This window comes from Diabrotica virgifera, chromosome 1 (genome assembly GCF_917563875.1).
Source record: "Diabrotica virgifera virgifera chromosome 1, PGI_DIABVI_V3a".
NCBI lineage: Eukaryota > Metazoa > Arthropoda > Insecta > Coleoptera > Chrysomelidae > Diabrotica > Diabrotica virgifera.
Window position 1 is genome coordinate 43,677,840 of NC_065443.1, and position 12,361 is coordinate 43,690,200.

Genomic DNA, 12,361 nt, shown 5'->3' on the forward strand with positions numbered 1-12,361 from the left:
AAGTAAATGCCTTAGAAATTTTTTTTCTTTAAGAAACGAGATCTTACTGTTTTTTGAAAAGGAAATTGTTATTAACACGGACGTATTTATAACAAAGCGTAAGAACAAAACATTTCTTCCTGAACTGGCATTTCTAACAGACATTACCTCTCACTTGAACACATTAAACCTCCAATCCCAGGGGAAAAATAAGACAGTATCACAGTGGGTTGGTCAAATTGAGACATTTCGCAAAAAACTTGATCCTTTCGAGAACTGAATGAAAATAAACGATCTCACACATTTTTCTGCGTGTTTCGAAATAAATCAAGAAGATTTCTCGAGGTTTGCAAAAGTTCTTACAGAAATAAAAAGAGAATTGGATGAAAGATTTTCTGAATTTGATGCCCTAAAACCAGATCTTGAGCTTTTTAACAATCCAATGGGAGTCAACATCCAGAACCAATCAGCAGAATACCAATTAGAGCTGTGCGAACTACAGTCCGATTCGTTTTTTCAAGCAAAGAAAAATGAAGGCATTAGTACCTTTTGGAAGTTAGTCTCCAAGGATCGTTTTCCTAAACTTCGTAACTTTGCATTGAAACTATATTCAATGTTTGGTAGTACGTATATATGTGAAAGTACATTTTCTGCTTTGAAGCATATTAAATGTGAAATACGTAATCGCATGGAAAACGATTCTCTGGAAGCGTGTATTAGACTCACTACGACTGGCATAGATACAGATGTGCAAAAATTAGTAGAGGATATACGCTTGCCTCAAATATCCCATTGATTTTTTATTTTATGTTAAATTTTAAACATATCATGTAAGTTGTAAACCATAATAAAATACTTGTAAATAATATTTCGTTTGTATATTATTTTTTAAAATAAACTTTTTTTGAACGAGTCGAGTTCTCTGGCCCTTCATAATAATTTCAAATTTAATACGGCCCGCAACGTCCAAGAGGTTGGACCACACTGATTTAGATTATTCAGAAAATGAAATAGAAAAGAACATCTGGCCCAGATGAAATTCCCAACGAGCTAATTAAAAACGGAGGGGAAAAGTTATTAACAAGTATCTATAACCTAATAGTTAGAATATAGGAAGCAGAAGAAATAACCGAGGAGTAGAAAGAAGGCAAAATTATACCAATATTTAAGAAAGGAGAAGTAACAAACCGTAACAACTATAGAGGAATATCTCTACTGAGTACAACATATAAAATTCTAAGAACCCTCATCAGACAAAAACTCACTTAATTCACAGAGAAAAAAATTGGGGACTACCAGCAAGGCAGATCCACTACAGATGCGATCCATATAATTACAAAACAATCGAAAAATGCCACGAACACAACATCCTCTTCGTGATTTCAGACAAGCCTTTGATATTATTGGAAGAAATAAATTATTTATTGAAATGAAAAACACAAGATCTACCATAAAAGTTAATCAGATTAACAAAGATGACTATGAATGGATCTCGAGCTATAGTAACAATAGAGGAAGGTATCACAAAATCAATTAATGCAATCGAAACAATAGTGCGACAAAGCGATTCGCTGTCAACCACATTATTCAAAAACTAAGCATCAAAATTAACGCACCACCTTAAAAGTGGCACATTTTTGATGTGTCGTATTTCCTAAACCTGTTGTCCGATGTGAGTGATTTTTTAAATATTTTATTGCTTTATTATTCAAGAATATCAATGAAATAACATTGTTGCTAAACAGGTAAGTGTCATTGTATACCCGGTGTAACAATAATAGTGTGTTTTTTCCTCAAAGTTAGGAACAGCCTGTGGAATAGTTCAGCGTATATAAAATATTGAAATTAAAACTCAACTGTAGCCTTAGGCTTTCTTAACATGTTGCTTTATGATTCATTCGCTTATGTTAGATAATAAAAAAGTTAGGTTCTTTAACAACCAGCAACGTTCTTCATCAATACATGGTGTTTCTAAATAAGTGCGACAAAATTTAGAAGGTAATTCTGCATGAAAAAATAATGACCGTTTGCTTCATAAACATATGTCAGCAAATGCTCCGTTTTAGAGATACGGGATGTTGAATTTTTTCTTACAAACTGATTATTTATTTATTGCTCTAAAACGGGTTGAGGTATGCAAATAAAATTTAGTAGGTTTTAAGAAGTAGTTATTGCGCAATTTTTGACATACAACTAAGAATTTTATAAAAAAAAGACTAAGTTTTCACTCTAATGGCATATAACATATCCCACCAGAATGAAAACAATGGGAACCTTCTCTGGTTACACCTCCGAGGCTTCTACAATTTGCAAGCCATACGGATGCTGAGACTAAGGAAGATGAGGGAATTCTACAATTTACAATTCACGTCACATCTGCTCAGCGCGGTAAAGTTCCAACGAGACTGGTTCCCTTCATACTCCACACAGAGTAAATGTAAATAAAAAATGAATAACCATTTTCAATTTCGTTGCAAAACGAAAATACAGCCGAACCATATTCCAGTCCAATCAGAGAGTGCTGCAAGCACCTCTACCGGTTTCGAAACTTATTAGTCTCTCATCAGGAGGCACATATGCTGCTCTCCCTGATCCAATGGATCCAATGGATCAGGGAGAGCAGCATATGTGCCTCCTGATGAGAGACTAATAAGTTTCGAAACCGGTAGAGGTGCTTGCAGCACTCTCGGATTGGACTGGAATATGGTTCGGCTGTATTTTCGTTTTGCAACGAAATTGAAAATGGTTATTCATTTTTTATTTACATTTACTCTGTGTGGAGTATGAAGGGAACCAGTCTCGTTGGAACTTTACCGCGCTGAGCAGATGTGACGTGAATTGTAAATTGTAGAATTCCCTCATCTTCCTTAGTCTCAGCATCCGTATGGCTTGCAAATTGTAGAAGCCTCGGAGGTGTAACCAGAGAAGGTTCCCATTGTTTTCATTCTGGTGGGATATGTTATATGCCATTAGAGTGAAAACTTAGTCTTTTGCTAGCAGTTGCCGCTAGGGCATCTATGCCATTTCGTTCGTTGCAATTCGGGACTGCACGCTGGGGTTTGTTTTGGTTGGATCAGGGAGAGCAGCATATGTGCCTCCTGATGAGAGACTAATAAGTTTCGAAACCGGTAGAGGTGCTTGCAGCACTCTCTGATTGGACTGGAATATGGTTCGGCTGTATTTTCGTTTTGCAACGAAATTGAAAATGGTTATTCATTTTTTTAAAGAATTTTATATTTACCATTGGCGTGCATACGGGTCATATTACCCGGTCATATTACGCGTATGTATACCAATGCTGAATATAAAATTCTTAGTTGTATGTCATAAAATGCGCAATAAAATGCGTCTTTTTATTTCGTCGCTTGTCGTGTTTGTTGCGTTTACTAGCGATCCAAGATATGTGAATGTTTTGACTTGCTCAAAGGTATGATTGTTAATTTGAATTCTCCGTTGAATATTTCGGGAGTTTTTAGAAACCAACATATATATTTGGATTTTTTCTCGTTTACCACAAGTCCTAATTCACTTGCCGGTCAGCAAGCCTTGTAAAACACTATAACTACATCTCCATATTATATATATCTACATAATATTACGACGTTATCTTATGGTTAATAGATCTGTCTATGTTGTTGGAATTTCCGTTTTCTTAAAGATAGATATTTAACGTACAAGTCTTTCGCATTCATCGAATTCCTTATGGTCTATCAAAATTATTGCGTTAAAATTTAATTTGGTAACATTTTCTTTTTATCCATCTAGTAAGAAAGCAAAACAATAAGCAATCAATAACTGTCTCAACGAACCAATCAACGGTACTAACTGTACATTATTTTTAACCAATAAAAAATACCATCAAGTCAGTCTCTGAATATTGAAAATTATTTCCCATTTCATCCAAATTACATGGTATAACATGGTATGGCATCTATTAACAAATTATCACTGATATACTGGTTTCATTAATTTTTGTAAAGCAATTTAGTCGGTACCATCAGCACCTACAGTGATGATGCAGAATGAGTGGCACGTCTGAATAATGAAAAAAATAATATTTAAACACCGTAACAACAAAAGCTATCAATTATATTGAAAAAAGCTGACGTATTATTGCGTTCTTTTGTGAATAGCCATTGGCGTGGACAGTGATTTTACGAACTTAGTTTAAGTTTGTTTTACACCAGTTTGTGACAATTTACTTAGGTTTAAATTTTGGCTACTAAAATAAGAATTTATTAACTTCTGTGTTTTAGGATTTTCCATTCTTTTATCACAGCTTTGCAGATCAACTCGTTATGTGCAGTTTGTATATAGAAAGACGTTTTTATTATATTATATCACATATATTTTATCAGTGGCATCACACCTTGTTATGAACCAAAGCCTTCTTCAGAATGATCCACCGATTCACCCCTGTCTAAGGTCTTCTCCATAGCCTAAATCCATTAGATCTTAAGTCTCTAAGTTGTCTTGATACCCAAGTCTTGGTTTTTTTCCTGCTCGATGTCCAATTAACCCTCTTCGGTTTTTTGACATTTGTACCCTCCTGTCGCCTGAGTTCATGCTCTAACCAGCTTAGGCGTGCTACCTTAACGAATTTTGCACTGATTTTATAAGTGTTTTATTAACGTTCACCGTCATTTTTCTGGAGAGTTTTGTGGCCATATGTCTTTTCAAGCCATAGTAACACTTATTGGCAAGCACTACTACTATTTTAATATATTCGCTGTTGTTATTTGTAGTCAAGAGCCACCTTCAAATTCTCAATCGTCAGTTGCTATTCTGGTAGGGGAGCCCAAGCGGGGATTTTTGCAGTTACTCGAGCGCGTCAGATTATCATATGGGGAGAAACCTGGTACCTTGCAGATGTACCTCTACCATATATTGGCTCTTAACGCAGGGGAGTTCGTTAAGGGGGGCCCGAAAAATAAAATCTATCCTTAAAAAAACTCGAAATTGTCAGATTAAGATAAGGTAAGTTAAGTACATGCAAAATAATGTATATTTCAAAAATTTGACGATTTGAGCGGGGCGTAAGGAAATGGGGGAGCCACAAATTTTCACAAGAAAAAAGCGAATATTTCGCGAAATGAATGACAGATCGAAAAACTAAAAAATATGTGCTCAATATTTTTTAAAAATCTATCGAATGATATCAAACACGACTTCCGACGGAGAGGGGTGGGGGTAAATTTAATATTTTAAATACGAATCCCGCGATATTTCGTGAAATGAACATCAGACCGAAAAACTGTAAAATACACTTATTCGATATTTTTGAAAAATCTATCGAATGGCACCAAACACGACCCCCCACGGAGGTGGGGTGGGGGGTTACTTTAAAATTTTAAATAGGAGCTCCCATTTTTTATTCCAGATTTGGATTCCTTACGTAAAAATAAGTAACTTTTATTCGAAACATTTTTTCGAATTATGGATAGATGGCGTTATAATCGGAAAAAACGATTGTTGGAAATGGAAAATTAAATTAAAAAATGGCAAGCGCCCACTAAAATGGAAAACTTTACTTAACTTTTTTTGGTTTTAGGACCTACTCTTCACAACCCAGTAGGTCCCCATAACGCTCGAGTGACTGCACATTTAGCATACTTTGCTCCCCTACCATACGTGTCTACTTGCTTGACCTAGTACAATAAATATAGGGTGAGGCAGATAAAGGGCCTATGAGAAATATCTCGAGAACTAAAGGCAACAGAATCATGAAAATTGAAATGAAGGGGTTTTGAAGAGTGCTCTATTTAATGAAGATATTATTATCTATTTTCTACTTCCGCTTATACCGGAAGTTGCTTATAACTTCGTTTTTTAAAGGGACACCCTGTATATTTTTACATTTTTGGATTTTCCTCGATGTCTCCTTTCTTAATATATGAGTTATATATTGTTATACCGGGTAGTTTAAAAGATAATTACGTGTTTTTATTAATTAATTTCGAAATAATTTTCACACCCTGTAGAATTATAGTACTTTGATATCAAAAACTCTATTTACGTTCAGATGATTTTTAATATAGTCTACTATTGTCAAACATTATTAATATAGCTATATATTGAATTTTAGTATACAGGGTTGGTCAAAACACGGAATTAATATTTTCTGAATGAGTTTTCTTAAATGGCACACCCTGTATTTTACTAATGTAATGAAATGCTATTTTATGGTACTTTTTTATTTTATAAGCATTCCCTATACCTAGCTGCTTTAATTTGTGAGTTATTGGTGATTCAAACAAACATTAATTGCAAAACAAATTCGTGAAATTTTATTAGGTTGGCCTTGAAAATATTCAGTCACAAATAATTTTCGGAAATAAATACATATTAATCTAGACATCGTTAAAATTCCCAATATTGGTTGAGCTATCAAAAAACTTACGTAGTTAAGGTTGTTGGTGCGATTAACAATTAAGCACAAATTAAAGCAGTTATATATAGGAAATGCTTAAGAAATAAAAAAGTAACATAAATATAATTTCATTACAATACTAAAATACGGGGTGTTCCATTTAATAGTACTCTGAAAATAAGCATTCCGAGTTTCGACCAACCCTGTATACTAAAATTCAACAATTAGCTATACTAATAATTTCTGACAATAGTAGACTATATTAAAAATCATTTGAACATAAATAAAGTTTTTGATATCAAATTACTCCAATTCTACAGGGTGTGAAATGTGCTACGAAATTAATAAGAAAACGAAATTATCTTTTGAACTACCCTGTATAACAATACAAAACCTCATATTTTAAGAAAGAAGACTTCGAGTAGAATCCAAAAATATAAAAATATACAGGGTGTTCCATTTAAAAAAATGAAGTTATAAGCAACTTCCGGTATAACCGGAAGTAGCAAATAGATGAAAATATTTTCATTAGATAGATCACTCTTCAAAACCCCTTCATGCCAATTTTCATGAGTCTGTTGCCTTTAGTTCTCGAGATATTTCTAATAGGCCCTTTATCTGCCTAACCCTGTATATTTGCAATCAGGCATAATATATTATTATATAATATATTTGTAACTGCAATCTAGCAACAGAAAGAAACACGCGTAGACCGGAAGTTTGGTTTACTATGTCCGCTACACAAAAAGGGAGAAATGATGGTTTGTGATAATTATAAAAAGTCATTGTCATTATCAAAATAAAATAAATATCCATTTTCAATTTCGTTGTACAAAAAATGTCAAAAAAACGTCAAAAGTGAAAACCAATATTTTAAATTTCTCCGAAGAAAATATTAGTTTTTAGCGTTTTTTTTTTTCATTAAAGTTCTACTGTAGTTCACCTACGATTCAGACGTGTTTATCGGCAAGAGTAAAACCAAATTAAACAATATCCGATTAAAATTGTGTCTTAAAATAGTTGTTCAAAGGTGGTATATAAGGAAGTTTGGATAGAGTGTTGAAAACCAATTAAATGGACCTGCAAGTCGGGGGGAAACCCCCTGACCCTGTACCCCCAGATATACCTCAAAAAAAGATAAGTTTAATTAAAGATGTAAGTATGGATATTTATCCAGTCGGACAGGTGACAACCTTTAATAAAAATAACATTTGCAATGAAAATAATCCGGTAAGTACTGATAATAATTTATTAATTAATCAAAATTCGTCAACAAATGATAAAATCGACAATATTATGTCAAAAGAAAGAGAGGAATTTGTGTATGTAAGTACTGATTTAGGGCCATACCATATTTATGTTGAAAATAATACAGCTGAATTCAAAGGCAAATTAAATGCTCTCAAAATTGGAGATATAATTCTCTCTAACTTCCCGCAAATAGATAACAAAATTATTAGTATTGATTCTATAGGTCGGAATAGGATTAGAATCAAGTTAAAAGATTATAAATCAGCGAATTTTCTAATAACTCATAAAAACGATAACATTTTTGTTAAAAATAACTTTGTATTGTACATTCCAAAACTTTATTCTTCATAGACAGGGCGTCATTAGAGATATTGAACAAGACTTTTCGGATGAGTATATAAAAGGTAAAATAAAACCATTTGATCAACATTGCAATTTTGAAGTTTCTAACGTCAAAAGAATAAACCGTAAAGTAGAAAAAATTACAGATGAAGGTAAGTCAATAGAATATGTAGCTACTAAGTCTTGCATTGTTACTTTTAAATCCCAAATTTTGCCAAAATATATTTCTATTAATAAGGTTATTAAGGAAGTAGAACCCTACAAACAAAAGGTACTATTATGTTATAACTGCCTCCGTTTCGGCCACCTAGGTAGTCAGTGTAGAAGTAGACCGAGATGTAGTAAATGTCAGGAATCCCACACCACAAAAGATTGTACTAGTACTGACTACCTACCACGTTGCTTTAGCTGTCAAGGAAATCACCTTACAACTAATTTATCTTCTTGTCCAGAATTTAAAAGGCAAAAAATTGTGAAGGAAACCATGAGCTCTTCCAATGTTAATTTCTTTGATGCAAATAAACAGGTCCCAAAAAATACATACGCCAACATAGTCGCTCTTAATACCTCTGCCATGGAAAATAGTGTAATTTCCTCGACAAATTATCCCCAACGGATTCAATCTGGACTTACCCCATCTAGCATAATACAGTCTCATTCTTCTCAACCCCAATTCTCGCAGACCCAGAATTTACAACCCAAATCGTATAAAAATAATTTTACTAATTACATGTTTTCTTCTCCTACATCTTCAAGCCCAAACAAAAGGCACAGGCCAATTAGCCCTAATCCCATTGAAATTTCAAGACAAGAAATTCTTTCTCAACCAAACTCATCTTTTGTCTCGGGAGGAATTTTTAATAGTCAACATTATTTAAAAAACTCAGTTGGAGTAAAATCACAATCAGAGGAATTAAATTCAACAATAAGTTTAGTTTTAGAAGTAGTTCTCAATATTATAAATAATATAAAACAAACAAACAATTTTAATGTATCAGAGTCAGAAATAGTTCAATTAATTAGTAATCATGTAAACCAACCCTTGTCTTCAAATTCGCAGACATCACAAATATGAATATGCTGCAATGGAATTGTCGTTCAGCAGTAGCTAATAAAGTAAATTTAGAATATCTGCTATATCAAAATCAAATGTCCATAGCATTGCTCTCAGAAACCTGGTTTAAATCAAAATACTATTATAATTTTAAAGGTTATAATTGCTTTAGATCAGATCGTGCAGACGGGTATGGTGGAACTGCCATTTTATTAAAATCAAACATAAGATGTGAAGAAATAAATCTTAAAAATAGACACCCTTTCACTCATAAATGTATTTCAGTTCAAATTTTTCGAAACAAAAATCCTATTACTATTGTCTCAGTATACATTGAACCAAAAACCCAGATATCTGAAAGACAATGGTTGGAATTCTTTACAGATATTCCTAAGCCTTTTATTATTGGTGGCGATTTTAATGCCCACAGTATCGCATGGGGCTGTGAAATTGAAGACAATTATGGTAAAAAACTTTTAGAAAGTATTGATCATTGTAATTTGATATGTCTGAATGATGGGTCGCCCACATTAGCAACTAGTAACAGTCCATCTGCTATTGACTTAACATTTTGTACTCAAGATCTTTCAAATTTTTTAACGTGGAGTGTCTTACAAGATCCTCATGGATCCAATCATCTTCCGATTATCATAAACATGGAAACAGATAATACAACTTCATCTCCAACTGAAAACTTTCATAAGATCTGGAATCTTAACAATGCCGATTGGGACTTATACACCTCTGTACTAGAAGCTGAAAATTCTCCCGGTAATTATCAACAGTTAATAGCAAACATCAATAAAGCAGCCAATTTAGCAATACCGAAGTTTTCATCTAACGTCATACATAAGAGACAAATTTCAAACCAATGGTGGTGCGAAAGTTGTAAAACTGCTGCTGATAACCGTAAAATTGCATACGGAAAATATAAACAAAACCCTACAAGGAATAATTTATTTGAATTTAAGAGACTTGATGCTGTCGCAAAAAAACTCTTCAAGCAAAAAAAAAACAGAATTGGATAGAGTACTGCGAAAGCCTTAACTCCAAAACAAAAATCAGTGAAGTATGGAAGAAAGTAAACGCCTTTAAAAACCGCAAACAGTCCAACAAGTTTCCAATAAATCCAAATTCAAGCTGGCTAGATGAATTTCATAATAAAATATCTCCTCAGTGGGTACCTTCCCAATATTTTCCAGAATACAGCGAAACAGTTTCAAGGGATAAGTTTGGCTTAGAACAACCATTTAAATTGTGGGAGTTAGATCGAGTACTTAGTCAACAAAATAGCAGTGCTCCAGGTAAAGACAATATTTCATATTCCATGATATACCATATACCACTTCAATATAAAATATCATTATTACATATTTTTAATGAAATTTGGAATGACACGTCACAAATTCCAGAGAGTTGGAAGGAATATATTCTAATACCTATTAAAAAAACCTGGAAAACCAGAAAATTCTTATAGTTCATATAGACCAATATCCCTAGCTTCTTGCTTCCTAAAGACGTTAGAAAGATTAATAAAAAATAGAATTGAACACTGGTTAGAGCAAGAAGATATTTTCCCAAAATCTCAATATGGATTTCGAAAATCAAAATCAACTCAAGATGCGATAACTTCCTTAGTCTCATCTATACTAATAAACTTTACTGATAATGCGTATACTATGGCTGCTTTTCTAGATGTCTCTTCTGCATTCGATACCGTTAATTTGGACATTATGTATAAAAAACTAGTAGACATTGGTTTTCCCATCAACTTAGCTAGATTTCTGAGGACACTGTACACTAATAGATGGACGGTTTCAAAAATCAACAATTCCATCTCCACTCCACGTCTTACAAATATAGGACTACCACAGGGTAGCATATTAAGTCCAATGTTATATATTTTATATAATATTGATTTAGAAAATTGTATTAATAGCACAACAAAGATTATTCAATATGCTGATGATGTAGTAGTTTACACATCCCACAAATCATTGGATATATGTAAAAATAATTTTAATGTCTCAATTAAGGCTGTTCTTAATCACTATCAAAATATTGGTTTAGCAATATCAGAATCTAAAACAGAAATTTGCATTTTCTCCAGAAATCGTCAAATTCCACAAGGTCATTTGGCAGTAGGTCAAATTCAATATCCTATTAAAAATTGTATAAAATATCTCGGTACTTATTTGGATAGAAAACTTCTATGGAAGGATCACATGCATCATATCATAAAAAAGTCTGAAAATGCAATGAATATTCTACGAGCCTTTTGTAGAACTAATTGGGGTGCCGATCCAAATATAGCACTTTTATTTTACCGTACTATGATTCGTCCTATTTTCGATTACAGTTGTCATCTGTATGGAACTGCTGCAAACACACATTTTAATAAATTAGAAATACAAAAAAATAAATGTCTTCGACTTTGTCTTGGATATTTGAAGTCTACACCCGTTAATATAATGGAAGTTGAGGCGATAGAACCACCCCTGGAATTTCGACGACAGTTTTTAAGTGATAAATTTATTACTAGAACTATAGGAAAAAATACAAACTATCTGCAGGATATACATAAGTTATCAATTTTAGATCTAACTCATAAATATTGGACAAAGAAAAAATGTCCCCTTCTTGTAGATAGTTACTTGAAAATATCTCAATACCGAAGTACTTTCTATACTTATGAAAATCAAGTTTCACCTATGTATTCCCATGTATTAGAAGAAATTTTCTCAAAACAAATTAATACTTTTTTTATGGATATTAATTTAAATCCAGCCGTTTTTCAATCATTTATACTTCATAAATGGCCACATTATCAGTTTTACTATACAGATGGATCCAAAGTACAAAACAAAGTAGGATGTGCAATAATCAATATTCAAAGTGGATTTAAAAAATTATTCAAATTGCCTTGTGAATCATCGATATACACCGCTGAAATGATAGCGATACTTTTTGCTTTAAGACACATATTTAGTAACGAACCCTATAGCTGCATAATATTTACAGACAGTAAGAGTGTCGTTGATAGACTAACTAACGTACATAAGTACCAACAACTCAATCATATAGAACTGGAAATTATGACACTTTATAATAAAATTGCAAATTTAGGAAAAAACATCATTATATCATGGATAAAGGGACACGCAGGCATTAGGGGTAACGAAATAGTAGACAGGCTAGCCAAATCCGCCCTAGAAATAGGCGAAGAACTTCCCATGAACTTACTACCCATTTCGGATATTGATATTATTAGTAGACGACACCAAAAAGAAAATTGGCAAAGGTATTATCGAAACACGAGAACTGGTAGTAATTACAAACAAATGCGACCTGAAATTCCCATTAAA

The 12,361-nt window shown here is 33.0% G+C and overlaps 1 protein-coding gene across 1 annotated transcript; it reads left to right on the forward strand.

Annotated features, from left to right (window-relative positions):
- Positions 1-259: 259 nt before the first annotated feature.
- LOC126890650 (general transcription factor II-I repeat domain-containing protein 2-like) lies at positions 260-775 on the forward strand. Its single transcript, XM_050659763.1, has one exon. The coding sequence runs from the start codon at positions 260-262 to the stop codon at positions 773-775; it is 516 nt and encodes a 171-aa protein (XP_050515720.1).
- Positions 776-12,361: the final 11,586 nt, after the last annotated feature.

Coding starts and splice junctions, on each gene's coding strand:
- LOC126890650 (XM_050659763.1), top strand. CDS start 260: ATGAAAATAAACGATCTCACACATTTTTCTGCGTGTTTCGAAATAAAT.